We start from the raw sequence: 21,662 nt of genomic DNA, 5'->3' as shown, positions 1-21,662 counted from the left end.
CTGAACCTCTCTGAAGCAAACTTTCTTACAATTCAATAATGTCGAGGTCCAGGCTCTGGAGAGGATTCATCACTCTATATAGGACCCGTTGCCACTGATAACAGATCAAGTTCTTGTGTGATGTGGCATGCCACAGCCTTTTCTCCCCGTTTTCCTTTCTGAAGATTGGCATCGTAATAGACAACCTTCCACTGAGATAGAAAATGTATTCGGTTAGGTATGGGAAGGCTTGGAAAACAACTGTTCAAGCCCACTGTAAAACTTTAAAGGAAAGTCTGGCTCTCTGTAAGCAAACTATAATGAAATGAGAAGTAGATGAAAACTTGCACAATTCTGTATCTAAACAAAGTTAATCGAAATATACGTGTGACTTATCTGGCAGCATCAGACAAGAATGACTTAAAAATGGACTATTTTTTACTTTAAGGCGTTTACTCTTTCGAGAGAAGCAAAGATGAACATAAGCGGAGTGCTCCCTCTTGATGAAGTACTCTTTGAGAGACAGAGAACCAATCACATTCCACAGTTCCATGTTTTGGAGGAAGTAAAACCAGAGTGTGCTAATGCTCTAGTGCTAGTTAGCTAGCATACCTCTTTGCATGACTACGACATTAATAGTGTTTCCAAGTTGTGTTCATTTCATGTTTAGGTACGGCTGCATATATTCTATTTCAGTGTTTACATGTTGAAATCTTAATGATTTTAAAGTCAGTTATATTAATTCACCCATTTCCTTCCTCAGTGGGCTGACCATGAAGACAAATAAGTCATATAAGCTTGTGCTGCACAAGAAAGGTTTCGCTGGAAGTGGTAAGATTTTTTTTTAAAATGCAGAAGCAAACATTCTCGATTTCTGCTTTTATTTAAAGTGGTAATTTAGATTGAATGGGTTGCGTTTTATATAACCTTTTCGTTTGAACAGATGATGAGCTTGTTGTCAACCCGAAGATCTTTCCTCAAGTTAATTTGGGCGATATAATTGAGATTGCGCACCCTACTGATGAATACAGGTTAGGCTGCTTTACGGGAAGATTACTGTTATTTTCACACTGTTTAACTTCTCTATTTTCGTTTGCATGTCATTCCACAACTGAGCCTTTAATGTGACTTTCTCCCAGTCCTCTCCTGCTGCAGGTGAAGAGCCTAAAAGAAGACCTTCAGAAAGGTAAAATAATTTTGATTAAGGGAATTCAGTTACACTACAAAAGATTAAACATGAATGGTGAAAGAGTTGCTTGTTGCTGCTGTGGTAACTAGCAGCATGAAATAGCAGAGTACACACCAGAAACATTGAATCTGTTAACTGATAAGGACATTGTTTGGAAAGATGAACTGCAGGTTTTTACTCCGAGCCACTTTCATGCCTATAAAGTATGAGGATTTATTGTTGTCCAATTTTTTTGTGACATTAAACCTTAGGCTTTGATAATCTGATGATTTTATTTCCCTGCTTTCTTCTTATGATGGCTGTGATTTTATCGATGAATTGAGGAAAACTTATTCTTATACAGAGACGATCAGTGTGGATCAGACTGTAGCGCAAGCCTTCAAGCTGCGTGCATACCAGGATGTTATTGTTAACATTGTTGACCCTAAGGTATGTTCACTCCAACTTCACTGCAGTTCCTTCACTAACTAGTTGAACTAAATCTATTATGGGTTTGTTTTTTCACTTAAAGGATGTAACAGTGGACCTAGTGGAGCTAACATTCAAGGATCAGTACATTGGCAGGGGAGACATGTGGAGACTAAAGAAGAGTTTGGTGGGAATTAAGAATAATTTGTCTTGCTGTGATGGTTTATATGACAGTACTTTTAACTTGTGTTTTGTATTTCAGGTGAGCACATGTGCTTATGTCACCCAGAAGGTGGAGTTTGCAGGAATCAGGTCAGCAGTTGCAATTTTAATATTAAGTTGTACTGAAGAATTTGAGAGTGTTACAAAAAAAAGGCGCACCATGCATAAATTTGGGCAATCTGTGGGATTAACAGAAAAGATTTTCCCTTCTTGTCCCCCATATCAAAGTCAAATTCTATCTCACAATCCACCAAGCTGTTTACTGTTGACAAAGAGTGAATGAAATATATATATATATATATATATACACACACACGCACGCATCTGGAAAGTGTTCAGAGCACTCCACTTTTTCCACAATACCCCATAGTGACAAAGTGAAACAAGTTTGTTTGAAACTTTTGCAAATTTATTCAAATGAAAAATTTTCTTTAAGTATTGACAGCATTTGCTCAATACTTTGTTGAAGTAAGTCTTTGAATATAATGATACAAGCTCAGCACACCTGTTTGTGGTCAGTTTTCCCCATTCTTCTTTGCAGAACCTCTCAAGCTCCATCAGGTTGGATGTGGAGCTTGTGACATGACTTGCACAGTCATGGCTGGGCCACTCAAAAACATTCAAAGAGTTGTCTTGAAGCCCCTGCGTTGTTACGTTACATTACATTAAACATTGTTATACATATAGACTTGACTATGTGCGTAGGGTCATCAAGGATCTCTCTGTACATTGCTGCATTCATCTTTCCCTCGACCCTGACTAGTCTCCCAGTTCCTGCTGCTGAAAAACATCCCTACAGCATGATGCTGCCATCACAATGCTTCACTGTAGGGATGGTATTAGCCAGGTGACACTAGTGCCTGGTTTCCTCCAGATATGATGCTTGGCATTCAGGCTAAAGAGTTCAATCTTTGTTTCATCAGACCAGATCATTCTCATGGTCTGAGAGTCTTTCAGGTGTCTTTTGTCAAACTCCAGGCGGGCTATCATGTGCCTTTTACTGAGGAGTGTCTCCCATCTGGCCACTCTACCATACAGGCCTGATGGTGGAGTGCTACAGAAATGGTTGTCCTTCTGGAAGGTTCTCCTCTCTGCACAGAGCAATGCTGGAGCTCTGTCAGAGTGACCATCGGGTTCTTGGTCACCTCCCTGACTAAGGCCCCTCTACCCTGATCGCTCAGAGTGGATGGGCGGCCAGCTCAAGGAAGAGTGCTGGTGGTTCCACACTTTTTATATTTACGGATGATGGAGACCACTGGGCTCATTGGGATCTTCAATACTGCAGCAATTTTTCTGTAGCCTTCCCCAGATCTGTGCTTCAATACAATCCTGACCTCAGAGGTCTAGAGACAATTCTTTGGACTTCATGTCTTGGTTTGTGCTCTGACATGCACTGTCAACTATGGAACCTTTTATAGAAAAGTGTGTACTTTTCCAGATCATGAGCAATCAATTGAATTTACCACAGGTGGACTGCAATCCAAACTTCTGAAGTATGATCAGTGAAAACAGGATGCAAAATAACTCTGTGCTTTCTAAACCATGTGTGGAAAATAAAACAGACAAAAAGAAATTCACTAAACCTATACATATTTATATTTACGACACTCACACAAAATTACTCACAGAAGAATTAACGGTTTACTAAACAAGAAAGAACTTAGTTTTGAGACCGAGGGTGTGTAAATCCTTGCTACTGTCAATTAAAGTATTGGGAAACCAGTCTTTAAAATGGCAGATTTTCATGGAGCCAACTAACAGCTTACACTTGCTTGGCCAAAGAAATGGGGATAGCCTGTCACAATGGACCCTGCAGACAGATCATTTGAAGGAACATGGACTCACTCAAATGCAAAAAATATAAAAGTAGCAGGAAAACATACAATGTACTGTTGTAGAAGTACAACTTCTTAATTAGTTTTTCAGCACCATGTCTTGTTACAGACATTAGAAAAGGCCAGGTAATTGAATTTAAATGAATTCCAGGTGATCTGAAACCTTTCCCCAGCAATCATCAATCACTGACTAAGATGCTGCTCCATACTCTGAAAATTTGAATGAATCTTTTATTCATAACTGCGTGTAGGAAGGATAGGAAGGAAAACCACAACACTCTTTTAACTTTAAAAGACCTTCTGGTGTGCTGTTCCTCTGGGCAGTGACACAAATATGTCTAAATGGAGTAGTCATCTGAAGTAAACATTTCCTGCAATCTCTCTACAAAAGTTGGTTTCAGAAATTTTACAAATGAAAATCTAAATCGGCCTGATGAACTGGACAAAAATTGATCAGTTTAACTAGAACTTGTTGGCTGCAGTGAAAAAGGTATGTTTAGAGGAAAAAGGGAGCAGAAAACAAATCTTCAGCAGTAAAGACATAGATGGATCAGGTGTACTTTAAGCTAGTATTGCAGTTAGTGGCATTTCAAACATTTATTCAGTGAAAAACAAAAATCTTGTTATAAAAATGTGTCATTCACTTTTTCCCTATTGGGAATCATGTTGATTTTATTATTATTATTTTTCCCTTCCTAACCGATTGATATCATCATAAATTTGAACATTTTATGTGCAAACTTTGCAAACCACTTTGTAAAAAAAAAAAAAATGATATTGAAAGAGCCAGAGGGAACTTGATGTAAATTGATGTCTTCTTTGTTTACTGTTGAGTAAATAACTTAACTTTTCTTAACTTAAATTTTCTTCAAATATGGGCATGTTTTTCTCTTTTTTCAGAGCTCAGGCCAGTGAACTATGGATAAAGGGAGAGAAAGTGACCTGTGGGTATATCAGTGAAGATACTAGGGTAAGTGCTTTTCTGAAAAGCTGTCTATCAGTGACATATCAATATCAATACTGGCCAATTAGTCCTCAGTGTTTATTATCTATAGCTTCAAATTTTTTATTAAACAAAAAACAAGAAGCTACAATTTTAATGCAGTTTCATCATCAAAAAGGGGGACCTTTAACTTACTTATCAGAAAGTCACAAAAGCAGTTTTTTTAGGTTGAAGTCATCAATTAAGCCAAAAGACAATCTTGTTCCATAGGTGGTGTTCAGATCCACATCTGCAATGGTGTACATCTTCATCCAGATGAGCTGTGAAATGTGGGACTTTGATATCTACGGTTAGTTTTGAATAGGCTCGTTTCTGACGTAAAGCTTCTCATACTGTGTCTCTCAATTTAAATAACTCATTGAATGTTTTGCTTTCAGGTGATCTCTACTTTGAGAAGGCTGTCAATGGTTTCCTGTCGGACCTTTTTGCCAAGTGGAAGGTGTTTTTTTTTTTTTGTCTTTTATTTGCTTTTATTTGCTGTCACCCCTTCTTTTTTCAAGCTAAACATAAGCATTTTTTCATGTTGACACAGGAGAAGAACTGCACTCATGAGGTGACAGTTGTGCTTTTTTCACGTACATTTTACAACGCGAAAACTATGGGTGAGTCTATTTATTTTTTCATCTTAAAAGAGAGTTCTGACCAATATTATCACTCCAGCAATGTTAAAAGAATGCAATATCTAAATTGGCAATTTTTTCAGAGGAATTTCCAGAGATTCTGAGGGGGTCCATCAGACAGAATCATGAGGGGCGCTTTTATGAAGACTTCTACAGGTATGTATGTTTGAAAAAGGACAGACTGGATGATGGCAGCATTTGACAGCAGGCATTAACTTTTTATGTGACCAGGGTCGTGGCTCAAAATGAAAGACGGGATGAGTGGACATCATTACTGGTCACTATCAAGAAGCTTTTCATACAATACCCTGTCCTGGTGCGACTGAAAGAAGCGGGTATTAAATATTTCCAGAGCTTTTCAGAACAAGGGATCGTTTGGATCAGCTCCCATTTGTAACCAACATTTGTCTTCATTCCCTTGTTGCCAGATGATTTTCCTGTGGGTTATAACTCCACTGCTGCCCAAGGAAACTACCTGGAGGCCATTAACCTTTCTTTCAATGGTAAGTTGTGAAAAAAGTAAAACTACCCTCAGTTTAAAAAGAAAAGAAAAAAGATTTGTGTTTACATTCTTTCTTAAATAATGTTAGTTGGCATGAAAATTAATTTGTATACAGGTTGAACTTTAAAGCTTTGGTCACAAATTAAGGGGAATCGACTCATCTTTTCTCATGAGCTTCAAGTAAATTAGGGATACAAGGTAAATGTATTGAAAGCTTAATTTGTCTTTAGTCTCTGGTTTTCAATTCTTTATTTTTACATCAGAACTTGAAACATGCCCTCAACTAACTTCAAGTTTTTTTATATTATATATATATATATATATATATATTATATATTTTTTTATTTATTTGTAAGCTGGTGAACAAAATAATGATAATAAGAAATAATAACAATAACTAAATAAAAGACAATGAATGCTGAGGGATTGTAATGAGTTGTAATAGCAGACTAGCCAGCAGGTATTTTGAAGGAGTCAAAGTGCTCCATAGACTCTATCTAAAAAAAAAAGGACATTATGGAAACTTTAATTTTAATTTACATTAATGAAAAGGAAAAAAAAGTAATGATTGTTTCTACTTGTAATAGAATGAAAGTAAGTTGTTAGCAGAGCCATTGTGAGCAATCTCACCCGTTGTCTCTCTACTGACGAAGGAGCAATAATGGCTGTTTTAAATTTTTTAATTGTACTGTAAAAAGAAAAAGTTATTTTCAAGTACAGCTATATTAACGGTTGGATTTACATTTTGTAGATATGACTTTGAACTAGTTGTTAAAATTTGGGTTTACTTAAATTTTTAGTCAAGCTGAAGAGTCAACAACTTTAAAATACTATCCATTTGATGCATTATGCAGTGATGCTAAGACTACTCGAATGAGATATACTGCTCAATACTCAAACTAAAATGTTGTAAATTAATGTATGTTTCTAGAGCAGAGAATGTGTGTATGGGCGAGACTGTAATTTTATTCTCAGGTGTATCCATATATGGCTTCCACATGTTACTGAGGTTTGTTAGACTGGCAATTGGCCTGAATTGACTTGATGTTTCAGGTTAGACAAGCCAAGATCATGTATGAATGTTTTGCTACTTTGTATTTATAAAACACAAGATTAAAAACAGTTACATTTGTCTGAAACAAAACACAGCGTTACATTCCATATGGATTCCCTGTGTTACATGGTAGATTCACAGTTTTCACAGATTTACAACTGCTTACTTTTCCTATTAAAGGAGCAGGTCCTAATTTGCTTCTTCCAACCACTAATATATATATCTTAGTGTCAGAGAATCTTGAACTGATTTCTAACTTCCAGACATAAAAAGCTGATAGCTTCCATGTCTCCCTCAGTTTTTGACAAGCACTACATCAACCGTAATTTTGACCGCACCGGCCAGATGTCAGTAGTCATCACACCTGGAGTAGGAGTGTTTGAAGTTGACCGTCTTCTTATGATTCTCACTAAACAGCGCATGATTGACAATGGTGAGTGTGTAGATGGGAACACAATCTTCTAGTTGTCAGATGAATAGAGGGTGATATTTGGAGGTCAGTGATGTTGTTGACACATACTTTTCTCACCTTTAGGTATTGGTGTAGACTTGGTGTGTATGGGAGAGCAGCCATTGCACGCTGTACCCCTATTCAAGGTAGCGCATAGAGAATATCATTCTCTGTTGGTGCATCTGACCCTGTGCTACTAATGGTCTCTGGCATTTTATCTCTAGCTACACAACAGGACAACACCTGCAGATTCACGGGTGGGAGACGACTACAATCTTCCTCACTGGATCAACCACAGGCAAGAGAACATGACTTATGATAATACAAATCAGTTCATGCACTTCTTACAACTGGAATTAAACAGTACCATAGCTCAGGTGATATAATGGTCCTCTTCCAGTTGGAATATCAGTGGTTCTGTCTCCTACTCTGCTACATGTCGAAGCGTCCTTGGGCAAGACATTGAACCCCAAAGTGCTCTCAATATGCTCCTCAGTTTGTGATTGTTGAGAAATATTTAGTAAGAGGTATGAGTAATTTTGTCAATAAGTGAATGATAAATAGATTGTAAATCAGTTTATAGAACCTAGTTAAGTTTAACAGGCACTATATATGTAACTGGACCATTTACCATTTAAAGTTATTCAATACGGGGCTTACTGATAGAACTACATGACGAACAAGATTTTTTAGAAAAGTATTCGGACTTTAAAACTAACTTTTTAACAATGACTATCATTTATAAGAAATATAAAGGACCATCATGACCCCAAAATGGTTTGGAAATATACCTTGTAAGTCCCATTTTACTCCATCCAGCCCAATAATGTTATTTTGTTTCATTAAGTGCAAATCTGGGCACTAGGATCACTTTTCTAGAACATTCAAGGAAAGACTGTAGCAAAAAAATCCCCCAACAGGTGGAAAGGGAGGAGTTTCCTCCTGCTTCAAGCCAGAAATACTAATACTAATACTTCAGGTTTGAAAATTCAAATATAATTAAAGCTGCAAGCAGCGATGATCGGGCCGGTACACGTACGCACATCGGGGTAGGTGCTGGACGCCGGCCGGCCGACGCGAATCGCACAGCTCAGCTATCCGTCAAGTGTAGAACAGGCTGTGAGTATATGTATATCATGTATATCAAGACATCATCATCAGGGTCTTTGAAAATTCATAGGGGGCACCACTGAGCCATTTAGCTCCGGCCACACACGATATTCTTTACATGCATACTAGGTCATCAGCGTGGACGTCTCCGCCAATTTTCATGACCTTGCGATGGTGATATGGCTTCCAAACCAACAAACGGCAAGACACGATCTTTGCCGCCTGGCCACGGCCCCACCCTTCAGACTTTGGAAAAGTCTAACTTTTAATCCCTCATGGCTGAAGATTAACTTGACTAAGTTTGAAGCCGGTAGCATTAAATCTGTAGGAGGAGTTTGATCATATGCGAGGTGTGGAAACAGGCAAAATGGCAAACCACGTTCGAAGTCGTCAGCGTGGACGTGTGTGCCAAGTTTCATGAGCTTGCGATGATGATATGGCTTTCAGCCCACAAACACCATCGCATGATCTTCGGCGCCAGGCCACGCCCACAGCGTTTAGACTTTGGAAAAGATTCTCCTACCTTTTATCCCCTGTGGCTGAGAAGTAACCTGGCCAAGTTTGAAGCCGTTACCATAACATCTGTTGGAGGAGTGCGATCATATGCAAGGTGTGAAAACAAAGTGACGTTTCCAACCACCAGCAGGAGGCACTATAGGTGAGTGTCAGTATGCGCATAAGTACGCAGTCAGGGCAGAGTCCCTGGCAAGCCTATGGAGTTTGGTGAAGATCGGACAATGTATGCGAATTTTATGAGTGACTTTGTTTTTGTGGCGAGTAGTAGCGAGTCGTCAAAGTTTGAAGGGTTGCCACGGCCACACCCTTCAGACTTTGGAAAAGATTCTCCTAACTTTTAATTCCCCATGGCTGAAGAGTAACCACACCAAGTTTGAAACTAGTAGCATTAAATCTGTAGGAGGAGTTCGATCATATGCAAGGTGTGGAAAAAGGCACCAATTTGCATGTTCAACTCAAAATGGCCGACATCCTGTGGACCAGGGACCATGATGTCCCAAAGCTTTCTTGTTCATCGAAAAAAGCACTGAAAATTGCGTAAAATGCACATAGAATAATAACATCTTGAAGAACAATAGTGCTTCGCTGCCTTGCAGCTCGGGCCCTAAATATAGATAAGGGATTGATCGTCACATGTTTTTTCCATACCCACAGCTTCTACACCTCCAAAAGTCAGAATTCCTGTAGCTCCTTCACCCCACGAATCAAACTGGCTGGTCATAAGGTACATTTGCATTTCTGGCGGCGCTGTTGATTGACTTACAGTATAACTTTTTGTGTTTTTATCTTAAAATTATACTCTTTTTCTAGCTTCATGCTGAAAAATTCAAGAGCAGCAAAGACCACAGTAAGTGTTATCTTCTATCTATGTAATTACATTTTTTTTACAAATCAGATTAATAACTTTGTGGTCTCTGCTAGCTCTCTGTTCACCAAAGGACACAGACAACAGTTTGCCTATACAGGTAGATTACGACGCCTATGATGCTCAGGTTTTCCGACTTCCAGGTCCTTCACGAATTCAGAGGAGCACCAACTTCAGGTACTTCTGCAGCACTGACTGAAGCACAATATTCTCTATTGAATAATGAACCTTATAGACCTTCTGTCCTCTTGAATGAACAGCAATGGCTTTTTGTTTTTAAGGATGGGTCGAGACAAAGAGACAAGTGGCAGGAAGAGTTGGGGCTCAGCGGACATCAGCACAGGCATAGGCGTCTCCCCCCCTGTTCGCTCAGGAGGTCCAGAGGAACAGCGAAGCCTGGCCTCTGACGATAGTCTGGGTCCTGTATCCAATGTGCTACTGATACCCCGGGTGCCTCCTGCTCAATATGAAGTCAGCAGCTCTTTGGGATATACAAGTACCAGAGGTAACTTCTTCAGAGGAGGAAGCTCTGGAGGGTCAAAACCAGATGCTGGGGATGTGATGTTCAGTTTTTCCATTCTATTTCTAATGTCATTTCTCATTGTGTTGATCAGAGTTATTAGAAAAGATGATGGACTCTCAGAGGGACTCAAGTGCCCCAGGCAGGTTCACAGTTGGAAGTGCTGAGTCCACTCTACACATTCGTCCAGGAGGTTACACTCCTCAAAGAGCCCTTATAAACCCCTTCACACCGTCCAGGATGCCAATGAAGCTTACTTCCAACCGCCGGCGCTGGATGCACACCTTCCCTGTCGGTGAGGTAACAGTGTTATGAAAATAAACATTTTCCGAAGATAAGTTTATGAGTTTATGTGAAATAGTTAATTAGATATTGTAGAAATTATATAAAGAATATATTATTTGAGAAAGTAACAATATTATTGTATTTGCTGTTATAGAAGTTAACAGTATGGTCTGAAATTAAAAGTCTTCATGTGAAACAGAGTAGCCCAAAATTATGTATGCGTCCTCTTCAAACACTAAACCTCTTCAAAGTTTAGTGTAACATTACTCTACTGCAGGTCAAACAGGTCATCGAAATGGTTCAAAAAGTTGTAGTGTGAAAGATGAAAGGTTAACTTCATAAACTGATCAAACATGTCACAGAGGTGAGATTCTTTAATCACAGGGGGCTGTAAAAACAGTTTCCTTTCTAATGTTCCTGTGGTATTCTTACTAAAACGAGTTGAATACACTCATGATTCTTTGAAAATGAATACTAACTAGCTATTTTAAAACCACCTGTGTAGTCGAGTATTGTTCCAGTCTGTGGTTACAAAGCTCCTTGTCTTAAATCAAATCTTGACCCACACAGAAGCATACATGGCAGACTTATATAAGTTAGATTGTGTGGCACTGTTCTTCAGGTCCTTCTGGAGAGGCAATCCAGATCCATCACCAGACCAGACAGAACATGGCAGAACTGCAAGGCAGCCAGCAGAGAGATCCTGCCCACACTTCTGCCGAGCTGCTGGAACTGGCTTATCACGAGGCCACTGGAAGGTTGGCTATACCCACCTCAAGGAACAAACACTTCCTCTGCAGACATTGTCCACTTGAAGCATAGTGAGGTTGTGAAAAAAAAAAAAAAAAGTGTTATTTTTCTTTTTATTTAAGGCGTACAACCTCTAGGCAAGCGGGCGAAAATGGCCTTTACATATGTGGAGGGATGGAAGAGTTCACTGGAAGTCCAGGAAGCAACCACAGTGGTGATATGCCAACTCAAAAACAGGCTTACAAGTGTATCCCAGCTGTATACTGTATAAAAGAGACACACAACACTTGTATTTTTCCATTTAATTAATTTACACCTAAATGTTATCTCTTATTTTTAGTCCAGTTGCTTCAAATAGTCCATGTTATTATTTTGATCTGAGCCACCTGTCATTTCTTTATATTTTGCTTCCAACCAGCTCAACTTGTAGTGTTAAACAATAGTTCTCCAGCCTTTCTGAAGGTCTTTTAGACCTTCTTGTGAACTTTTTCATGAACATTTGGATAAATTCTACTTAAAGGAAATACTTTTTTTAGATAATTCAACTCTGTGACCCTGTCAAATTTCTGTAGTAGTAAGAACCAGTGTGTTTTGAGCTTGGCACTACAAACAGCACAGTTGATTTATGCAGTGTGAAAAGTTGAATTGGCATGTTGTTGGTTTGGGTTTTGGACTTTGTCAATTGTAAGAAAATTAGAATTATTGCTTTAAAATATCGGCACTGAAATTATTAGTTGATTGGAATGAAAAATAATTAGCTTTTTTTATAGTCAGACAGTCTTTTAGATAAGAAATTCTAGAAAGATGAGTCTGCTTCTCAAATAGGCTTTAATTTGAGAATTAGCTTTAACCTTTGGTTTGAGGAGAACATCGAGTTTGATTCAGCTTTCATAAACCCTGACAAGTGTTAGCTTTATTTTTATACCAAAATGGTTTACACAGAGTTTTTAATTGCAGAGAAATGTTTATGTATTTAGCAGAAATACTCATTACATTATACATGCATCTTATATTTTGGTCATGTGAGGCTGAACAGGTTGAAACTGGTCATTTACAAACCTGGTAACTCTGTTGCACTTTCTTTGTTGTAATTATGAAAATGTGTGCAGGACCTCTCACCAACCGCAGCTCCTCATTTCAAGACTTTTCCACCAATGGCACAGATCCAAGTAAGCCCGAAATTGAAATATGTTTTTATAAGTTGCTCAAATTTTCATTTCACTACATGTCGGAGTCAGGATGATATTTTTAATCACCAAACTGATTATGGCAATAAACCCTCAGAGATGTATTTAACCTGTGAGGGCTTATTCAGCTTTGGCAGACAGGTTTCTCCACTGGGCATCTGTCTCAGGGGTGGTATAAACGGCGCATACAGGTCATGTGGTTTGGGGTTACCCTCTTCCCCTCCTTCTGTACCCTTACTTTCTCTCTCTTACAAAGCTTTTCTGTAGGTCTTTTGCTGCTACTCTTAACATTTTTGAACATAGAATGACTTAATTCACCCTCCTAGAATTTTCCAACACCATGACCTGTCTGTATTCTACAAGCCTTGAATTTATATCCCTTTTCTGCATGGCTGTGTGTACAGTAGGGATGTAACGGTTACCGGTATTACGGTAAATCTCTGTGAAATCTTATGCAATAAAGATTACCATTTAATTTTGAAACAATCATTATCTCGGTGGATTATGGGGATATGACACTCGCTGTGTCTCGCGTGAATACATAGCTTTGAATATAGCATCGACAATAAAAGTTTGGTGGAAAACGCTGACAGCATGCAGGACATTTTCCACCCACTAAAAGGACGAAATCCGAGGTTTGGGCATATTTTGGGTTTTTTAAGAATGCAGAGGGACAACTGGTGGAGGACAATTATCCTGTCTGCAGAACATGCAAGAAAAAAGTTGCTGCAAAATGCAGTAACACTACAAATCTACTGGCCCATCTCTGTGAGCATCACCCACAGCTTTACAGCCAATGCAAGGTCAATCAAAGCATGTGAACACTGAGCGGAGCCGACACAATGTTAGGCGGCATAAAATAATGTAAACTTGTTCATTAACATTAGGAAGAACATACGATGATATTTATAATAGCGAGTTAAAAACGTGAGTTGATGTTGACAGCGAATTATATTCTGTGCCAGTTGCTTGCCCTTTTAATGTGAAAGTTTCATTTTGATAAGATTTTGACTTCTAATGTTTTAGTATGACAAGAAAATCCCAAGATTTCGTGAAATTATTTCAATGTATGTGTTTTTTGGACATTTTTACAGCAATTGAGAATATTGTGATAATATCCTTAACCGTGATAATTTGGTCACTAAAATCGAGAGATCTCAAAATGTCCATATAGTTACATCCCTAGTGTACAGTAAATGTATCTTGATTTACTCTAAATCTGTGCTTCTGTTAAAAAAGAAATCTCTGTTTCACTCAAACTTTTGAAATGAGAATTTGCTCACTTCTCTGTATATTTGCATGATGTGATCCTTTGCTCAAATCCACACAGCACTATTGTTGTGCTTAGGAAACATTTTCACTTTCTTGTGGGCAATGCTGATCACAGACTGTCTCAGTGCCACAATCTGCATGTCTGATCACCAGCAATGGATGATGCCACCAGGAAAAGTAACTCTTCTCTTGTTTCTTCCTCCCCTCTCTCCTCTCCTTTTTTTCCCCATTTTTGCATCTGCATCTTCACTCTTTCTTTTCTGTCTTCATGCCTTCACCTTCTCTCTTTGCTCACTTCCTTTTCTTTCTTATCACACCTCTTTGCTTTTCCCCTCCCCCAACTACCGCAACATTTGTGCCTCTTTCCTCTGGGTACATACATTTGTCTTTGCTGTGGGGGTTCTTTCTTTGTGTTTGTGTGTATGTCTGTGTGTGAAGCCCTGCTGCTGTCTGCACCCCCGACAGTGCCCAGCTTTTGCTGCACGGTGGGGGTGGACTGGAAGTCCCTGACCACACCAGCCTGCCTCCCTCTCACCACCGACTATTTCCCTGATCGTCAGACATTGCAGAATGATTACACTGAAGGCTGCTACGACCTGCTGCCACACAGTGACCTTGAGAGGTAGACATCATTCTGTTTTCGAAGAAAACTGTCCATAGCCAATCCTTTTGTGTCTGCAGCTGCTAATATGCTCAATAACTGTAATAGTAATCTTGGAACCTATCCTGTCAACCATGTCATGACCAGTCAGTGGTTGGATGGGTTTGGATGTAAGAACAAGAACAAGAATAAAGGGATTTTCCCCATCATCATTATTGTTCCAGGTTGACTAACAGAAATCTCCAACTGTTATTAAAAGAGATGATAGAACAATATGCTGAACAGACATTAGAATTGGACTGAGGTATCTTAATTCATATTGTGCAGTGTAATGTAAGATCTGTGTCATAGCCTTTAATAATTCAAAGTAGGGTATAGGCATTTCACAAAATTTTAAGTGTGTTTTTTACTTTTGACAACCGTTAATACTGTCTGATTCACACATGATTATTATTTATGACCACAGAAAGTACAGTGTTTTAAGTGGTTTGTATGAATGGTTCTCATGTTTTGACTAAAAGTTGTTTCCTGCTACTCTTTATCATCTACAGTTTGTTAGAGTTTTAGGGAACATCAGTAAATTTTAGTTGTGCCAACTATCAAAGCAAGCCTGGTCATGTCAAAGACAGTGACTAATACAAACCAATTTCTGTTTGATTATTTAGCCTTTTTTATTTTCTACATATTAGCTACTACAGGCACACATGAGCACACCAAACCTGTGCTGTTGCAAGTGAGACTTTGTTTTGTCTTGAATTACTTAAACTTGAACCCAGTGAAAACAAACAAACTGCTTTGAAGTTGCATATTTTCTATGTCTTCCGCAGGCGAGAAGATGAAGCTCCAGTGATGACTGCTTCTCAGGTGTTTGAGGAGTTTATCTGTCAGAGGTTGATGCAGGGATATCAGATCATTGTCCAGCCCAATAACCGGAAACCACAGCCTGCTGTGGCTACACCCCTTGGCAGTAGTCCTCTTTATACCAGAGGTAAAATAATATTTTACTAAACTTTAATTTTGTCATGAAGAGAACAAACAACTTCTCAGTGTCATATCAAATGAATTGATATAGTGAGTATCGATGCTGGCTGGCATTCATTGGATGTAAAGTACTTGTAAATGATCTTTTGGATGCTGGCGTACACAGTCTGATCATTGTCTTCTGTTAGAAAAACTGAGTATTCTTTTACCCTTCTTTATTGCTTTTATGTAGCTTGGAACAGTGTTCAGTGTATCTGTTGTGGTTTCCTGAAGCACATAAATAAAAATACATCACGGTAACCCTATTCGTGATACTACACGAATAATAACATAAACAACATCTGAGGTCAGATCAATACACTGAAATGGCACGTGCAGGGGTCCCTCAGACTGCATCTTTATTATGGAACACAGCAACTGTAAATAAATGTGAATATCACCAGATGTAAAGTCCATCAGCGGCATTACAGACTCAAACTGAATTATATATTAGAACCTATATAAATAAATATGAACATTTCAACCAGTCTACGGCGATATAAAGAAAAGGAGTTCGCATCACAACATGGCGGCCCGTTCAGCTCCACGCCATGTACAGAGAAAAACAGAACAACGAACACCCAATGTTAACTTACTTTGCACTCACACACAACGGACACAAAGTGACGACGTGGATGGTTATGGCAGTATGCTGCTTAACACTGTTATAACTGTGCAGGTGTGCAGTACTCCACAGGTGGGCAAGTAGCTTAACTGCCGCCGTTCTCGTGTTCTCTCAGGACTACTCGGGTCCTTCCGGTGGCATTCAGCTTCTTCCGAGCACGGCAGAGCAGGGAAGTTTGCACAGTACTGTTGTCTCACTGTTTCTCTGAATCAGTACAGGCACAATAATGAGGAAGCTTGTTATTAAACAGTAGCTTTTTGCCTCTAATAAATGACAGCCAATACCTTGATTACACTTATATTCCAGAGCAGGGTTTTCTTTTTGAAGTTGTGAAATTTCATTAAGCTTTCTGAAGCTCTTCAACCAAAGTTGTTGTAGCAACACACCTGTAGCTTGATGTGATAAAATATAAGGAGTTATCAGTCTTATATAACCTCGTGTTTATGAGCACCACCTTCAATCGAAAGGCAGAATCTTACAATTCTGGTATGTTAAACTTAATATTCAGTCTCATATGCGCTACTCGTGAAATTCTCGTTTGGTTGGACTCACAAATACGTAAAGAAGACATACAACACAACCGGTTAATTTTATATATATATATATATATATATATATATATATGTGTATATATTCTTCTTATCAACAGACCCTTTATTATTGTATGCTCTTTGTTCCCTCTTTTTTGGAAAGGTCTGGTGTCTCTGCGTCGAGCGGAGGAGGAGGAGACAGTTTACTGGCTCAGCATGGGCCGGACGTTCCATAAAGTCTGCCTCAAAGATAAAATCATCACTGTCACACGCTACCTGCCAAAGTGAGTGCTCCTGACCATCCAGGCTTTCTGAGGTCATTCAAAATCTTTTTTTGGATACTGGCTACCTTTTCAATCATTTTCAGTCTAGTCCTTGTACCTGACCATTATTCTTTAGTTTGTTTAACCCCTTAACACTGACTTAGGAATGACTGAAGCTGAAGAAAAGCTCCCTAACTTGGGCCAATGTTTTATTTACACATAACAAACCTGTTCACAAATAAACTATTTGACATTGTTTCCAAAGGCAAAGACTTAGATGTTTGTTGTAGTAAAGAAAATGGAACAAATTGTATCTTTGTTACAGGTTGCTAGTAACAAAGATAACAGTTTGACTTGCATACAATGGTATTTTTGCACCAACAAGATGATACTTACAGAGCTATTAGCTGAAAACACTACTAGAAGGCCCAAAAAACTATCTACATCAGAGTAATAATATCTGAAAGTGATGTCCTTTTAAAATAAAATAAAATGAAAAACATGCAAAAATCCAGCAAAGATCTGACACAGTAACTGAGAGATGCACTCTTCTGTTGATCCATCTACTCTTCACTGAAGCCTTATCAGAAATGGTTTCCATGGTGGGCATCAAGAAGCCATTCTTTAGATAGTAAATCAGGGTAGAAATGCAGAGGAATGCCAAATAACACTTAGAAGTAGACTAAAAATCAGTGGCAACATGTGGCAGCAGGTCTGGTGGAGTGACGAATTATGGCCTGAGCCCAAACCTCAATGTTAGTCAAATCAGATTTATTTATAAAGCACATTTAAAAACATCTATTGACCAACATGCTAAGTAAAAATGCCATTGTTTTTAAACAGCTAAAATGTCCAAGTTTACCAAATCTACATGTCAACTTTTAATATTCAGATTGGTTTGTATCAAAGAAAAATAGTAATTAAACCTTTAGTGGACACTTATTTTAATAAACATTTAGCTTATAATCAAGTCAAATGCATTTGAAATATGGCAGGTGGTGTAATTGAAAGAGTAACAAAAAGTACAAAAATGTTGAAAAATAGTTTCATTGTTACTATTTCGTAACAATTACAGGTTGAGTTTAGGTGTCTTGTCATGTTTTTGTTTGTGTCTCAGGTACCCGTATGAGTCGGCTCAGATCCAGTACAGCTACAGCCTATGTCCTCCACACTCTGATGCTCAGTTTGTTTCATGTTGGGTAGAATTTGGACATGAGAGACTGGAGGAATATAAATGGAACTACCTGGACCAGTATATCTGTTCTGCTGGCTCTGAGGACTTCAGGTGCAATAGAAAACACATGTTTAATCACTTAGTACAATAGCATACAGAATATGGGACCAAAGTTGATCCGACTGAAGTGAAGCCAAGGATTATTTTTTTTTTTTAGATTTTGATGGAGTTGTTTTTTGTTGTTGTTGTTGTTGTTTTTAATTCATTTTTTTTATTTTTTATTATTAATTCAATTTGACTCTCAACCAATGAAAGATGGGATATTCCCTATCATACTTAAAAGCCTATCAATTTATGTTTCTCATTGTGTTGTATCATTACAATGAATTAAGTGTATTATGTTTTATTTACAATATACATTGAGGTCATCATTTAAAAAATGATATAATATATATTTTTTTTTAATCCTTTGTTGTTCTTTTTTAAATACTAGTAAAAAAATATATAGAATATGTATATATATATACATCTAAGTCACTTACCGCCATTAACCCTTTATCTGACCCCCAGCTTGATTGACTCGCTGAAATTCTGGAGAACTCGCTTCCTCCTGTTGCCAGCTGGAGGGGCTCGGCGGGTAGCGGATGGGGAGGGACACTGGGATGTTTATGGGGGTGAGGGAGCGGGTGCTGGAATGGGTGGCAGTGGGGATTGGATTTTGCTAGATGGCTTCATTCGCTTCCTGGAGGGCCTCAACCGCATTCGACGACGCCACCGCTCTGACAGGATAATCCGGGTGAGGTTTCCTCGCTAGCAATCTTTTGTATCTGAAAAACCTATAAAATACTATCAGGCTAAAGTATAGTTTTCTTTGTTTTGTATTTCTTATTAACCACTAGGTATATTGTTTCTACTTTAATTAAAAGAAGCATCCTTTACTGTGTCAGCTAGCTTCACTATAATATCCCTACTGTTACTCATTCCGCTTTCTTTTTTCTTTTTTTGTATTTTACCTAATGCTTCGCTGTCATTTCAAGTCCTGCAGAAGTTTAGAAATGTCAGTGATTACAGTCTTGCAACTGTGCAGATTTTCATTAATCTTGTATTCTCAATTGTAATTGACAATTAGCACTTTAGTATTTATGCTATTCTTTACTTGTCTTAGCATTTTCTTTACCTCTGGTAATGAAAACTTTTTACAATATAGTAAATGCTCAAAAATAAAAATATAGAAAATATGGTTCCGTAAGTCTCCACTACTTTGTACTTTAAATGGACACCTATTGTTTTGTTCTTTCATCGCAGAAGGGCACACCAATGAAAGGTTTGCAGGTTACCAGTCCTCTCTCTCTGTACCCTATCGAACCTGTGGCACCACCACAAGGAAAGAGAGGCACATCAGCTTTATCAGCCCTGCTGGAGATGGAACAGAACCAGAAGTGAGTTCTTTCCGGGACTGAATCTTCATATATTATTAACGCTGGAGCCATGGATTTAACTTTGTATTGCATTTTTTTGCTTCTCATTAGAACAATGGAGGAGCAGCAGCAGGTAAAGCCCTCAGCAGCCATGAGTGACCTCACATATGCTACCACAGCTACCACGTATGTCGATAGTCCCCGCAAGGTGAATGTTTTTTTTTTTTATTTGAATGTTATTTGGAATAAGTTAAATGCTGCAGGCCTTTGGCTTCTACACACTCATCTGAATTTACTTTCATCAGCGTCAAACTTTTATCAAATAGCTGTTCTTTGCTTGTGTTATGGTGTGGGGCTTTTGCTTTGGTCTCTTCCTTCAACATTTTCTACATGCATCTGTTCTCTTCTTGTTTCTGGGCTTTGGTTGTTTGATCTTGGGTTATGTTCCTCCTGTATGCTGACAGGACGCTGCCTTTATTTTGGACTTTATACGTAGCCCTCGATCCTCCTACACCTATCACTCTCAGGTCAGTAACAGGATCCCAGGGCATCCTTTAAGCCTTTTTTTGTTTGTTTTTGTTGGTGTGTGTGTTGCAATGTGCTATATCTAACTGCATTAATGCATGTGCAGCTAAAAACACTGTGGGAGCGAATCGTAACTTGCAGTTCTCTCTTAGATTTGAGTTGTCACTTATCCAGAATGTGCACTTTGTGTCATATGTTGTAGTGTATGCTGGTTAGTACAGACACTCCTACCAGGATCACATTTAACTTTTGAATGTTTCAGAGAGCTGGTGGTAGTTGTTGCAGAAATCCATCATTAAAACACAGGCCTTATTCAGTGTTAGAGGAGTGTTTTAGTTTTTCCACTCGGGTTGAAATTAAACCAGCCTGCATATATGCCAGATACCCTGCTTAGATCCAGTAGGAAGAAGAGTATAGAGCCCACCTCTATCATGTGATAATGCCAACACTGCTGTGTTGATGCCAAGCAACAAAGTAGTCATAAATGGATGAATAAATTCCTCAAATCTACAGGTAATGTATTCCAGTCTTTGCATGAAGCAGAGGATGAATGCTGGTATTATACTTTTTTTTTCTTTGTTGAACTTGAACCTTGAAAATAATTGATGACAAAATGAGAATTGATCATTCTGTCAAATCAACACAGTTTTAAATTAACCCCTACTTCTGCCTAAAAAAAAGTCCTTCTTCATTAAAGACGTATTAATAATTCCTATAACTGACTTGTTGCAGTCTGAAGAACAAAATCGAACATTGTCTGTTTAAAAGAAAATATTAAAAAGTCTTAAACAAAAGGACCTAAACTTTTAAAACGAACAATATTTAAAGTTTCAGAGATCCAGACTATTTCTATCAGTGGATAAAAATGGGATATAATGATTAATAATTAAAGGGCATGTAGTTATTTCTGGATTTCATCAAAGTATAGATAGTATGCTCAAATAGTTAACTACATTATGTGTGGGATAATTTTATAATTGTGATCCTGGTGTAACTAACATATACCTCGTCACACCTGAACTTGCAAATTGAAATAAACATTTAAGTTTCCTTGCTTGTTATCAGGACTGAGTTGGTAAAAGGCCTGTTTCATGATAAAAGAATAAATGTGACTACATTTTAATCCTCTTTAAGGTTCTTCACCACATTTCCATTGTAAATATTGTACTGTATGCAACATTTAATTTGAAGTAATTGTCAGATTATTTGTTACATTTAAAATGTGCTCCATTATTATTAAATTGTCATTTCATTTTTGCTAGAAGTTCGATGAAAATTCCTCCACAATACCTTTTGTTCTTTGTGTATCAAAGACCAAATTAACTACCAATACTTTTGTTTGCAATATTTTCTACTTAGATATTAGTGCCCTCGGCAACATTTGGAACACTCCTTTCAACACTGCTCAAAACATCTAATTCTTGAATGATCTGCTGTCAGAATTCCAAAATTGTCAATGGCTTTTTTTTCATTTTTTTAAATTCACTTTATGCTGAATGCATGTGTGAGAGAATAACCTTCTCTCCACTGGATGCAGGGGGAAGAGTAGCATTTTATAGTTTGTCATAACTTCATTTTTTTTTTATTTGCTATGCATATTTGTTATGATTAACACAAACAAAGTATTTTTAACCTCCGCTTTGTACAACAACAGAATTTTTTATGGTTGTCTGGCAAAACCAGCAGTATGACTGAAAAGCTCTAGATGAGTGACACAACTGTATTTTTGTCATGTGGG

General features: G+C 38.1%; 2 protein-coding genes and 1 pseudogene across 5 annotated transcripts in view; 1 reads left to right on the top strand and 2 right to left on the bottom strand.

The window, feature by feature from the left end:
• LOC140268581 (casein kinase I-like) overlaps positions 1 to 21,662 on the bottom strand; it is a 181,200-nt gene that overhangs the window by 37,130 nt on the left and 122,408 nt on the right. The gene's annotated exons all lie outside the window — the stretch shown is intronic.
• The window catches only part of depdc5 (DEP domain containing 5, GATOR1 subcomplex subunit), a 31,097-nt gene continuing 9,979 nt past the window's right edge, over positions 545 to 21,662 (top strand). For 2 of the 4 annotated variants that reach the window (XM_072363493.1, XM_072363491.1), the window contains exons 1-33: positions 545 to 649; positions 743 to 810; positions 923 to 1,010; positions 1,119 to 1,165; positions 1,512 to 1,597; positions 1,680 to 1,763; positions 1,839 to 1,888; positions 4,534 to 4,603; positions 4,847 to 4,925; positions 5,014 to 5,075; positions 5,169 to 5,238; positions 5,340 to 5,412; positions 5,488 to 5,591; positions 5,685 to 5,759; positions 7,111 to 7,245; positions 7,348 to 7,409; positions 7,488 to 7,561; positions 9,544 to 9,613; positions 9,700 to 9,736; positions 9,811 to 9,931; positions 10,036 to 10,259; positions 10,369 to 10,569; positions 11,182 to 11,317; positions 11,432 to 11,523; positions 12,419 to 12,478; positions 14,207 to 14,390; positions 15,197 to 15,357; positions 16,708 to 16,828; positions 17,925 to 18,092; positions 18,552 to 18,777; positions 19,287 to 19,420; positions 19,511 to 19,607; positions 19,864 to 19,926. In XM_072363493.1, coding sequence (XP_072219594.1) covers positions 600 to 649; positions 743 to 810; positions 923 to 1,010; positions 1,119 to 1,165; positions 1,512 to 1,597; positions 1,680 to 1,763; positions 1,839 to 1,888; positions 4,534 to 4,603; positions 4,847 to 4,925; positions 5,014 to 5,075; positions 5,169 to 5,238; positions 5,340 to 5,412; positions 5,488 to 5,591; positions 5,685 to 5,759; positions 7,111 to 7,245; positions 7,348 to 7,409; positions 7,488 to 7,561; positions 9,544 to 9,613; positions 9,700 to 9,736; positions 9,811 to 9,931; positions 10,036 to 10,259; positions 10,369 to 10,569; positions 11,182 to 11,317; positions 11,432 to 11,523; positions 12,419 to 12,478; positions 14,207 to 14,390; positions 15,197 to 15,357; positions 16,708 to 16,828; positions 17,925 to 18,092; positions 18,552 to 18,777; positions 19,287 to 19,420; positions 19,511 to 19,607; positions 19,864 to 19,926 — 3,372 coding nt within the window. In that variant the 5' untranslated portion in view covers positions 545 to 599. The remainder of the gene's footprint in view (positions 650 to 742; positions 811 to 922; positions 1,011 to 1,118; positions 1,166 to 1,511; positions 1,598 to 1,679; positions 1,764 to 1,838; positions 1,889 to 4,533; positions 4,604 to 4,846; positions 4,926 to 5,013; positions 5,076 to 5,168; positions 5,239 to 5,339; positions 5,413 to 5,487; positions 5,592 to 5,684; positions 5,760 to 7,110; positions 7,246 to 7,347; positions 7,410 to 7,487; positions 7,562 to 9,543; positions 9,614 to 9,699; positions 9,737 to 9,810; positions 9,932 to 10,035; positions 10,260 to 10,368; positions 10,570 to 11,181; positions 11,318 to 11,431; positions 11,524 to 12,418; positions 12,479 to 14,206; positions 14,391 to 15,196; positions 15,358 to 16,707; positions 16,829 to 17,924; positions 18,093 to 18,551; positions 18,778 to 19,286; positions 19,421 to 19,510; positions 19,608 to 19,863; positions 19,927 to 21,662) is intronic. The other 2 variants (XM_072363492.1, XM_072363494.1) reach the window with 2 other exon arrangements.
• LOC140269072 (uncharacterized) lies at positions 2,509 to 4,298 on the bottom strand (annotated as a pseudogene).

This window comes from Leuresthes tenuis, unplaced genomic scaffold (genome assembly GCF_036924035.1).
Source record: "Leuresthes tenuis unplaced genomic scaffold, fLeuTen1.0.hap1 SCAF_14, whole genome shotgun sequence".
NCBI lineage: Eukaryota > Metazoa > Chordata > Actinopteri > Atheriniformes > Atherinopsidae > Leuresthes > Leuresthes tenuis.
The sequence above is the reverse complement of the archived record's forward strand: the minus strand, read 5'-3'. Positions and strand labels throughout refer to the sequence as shown.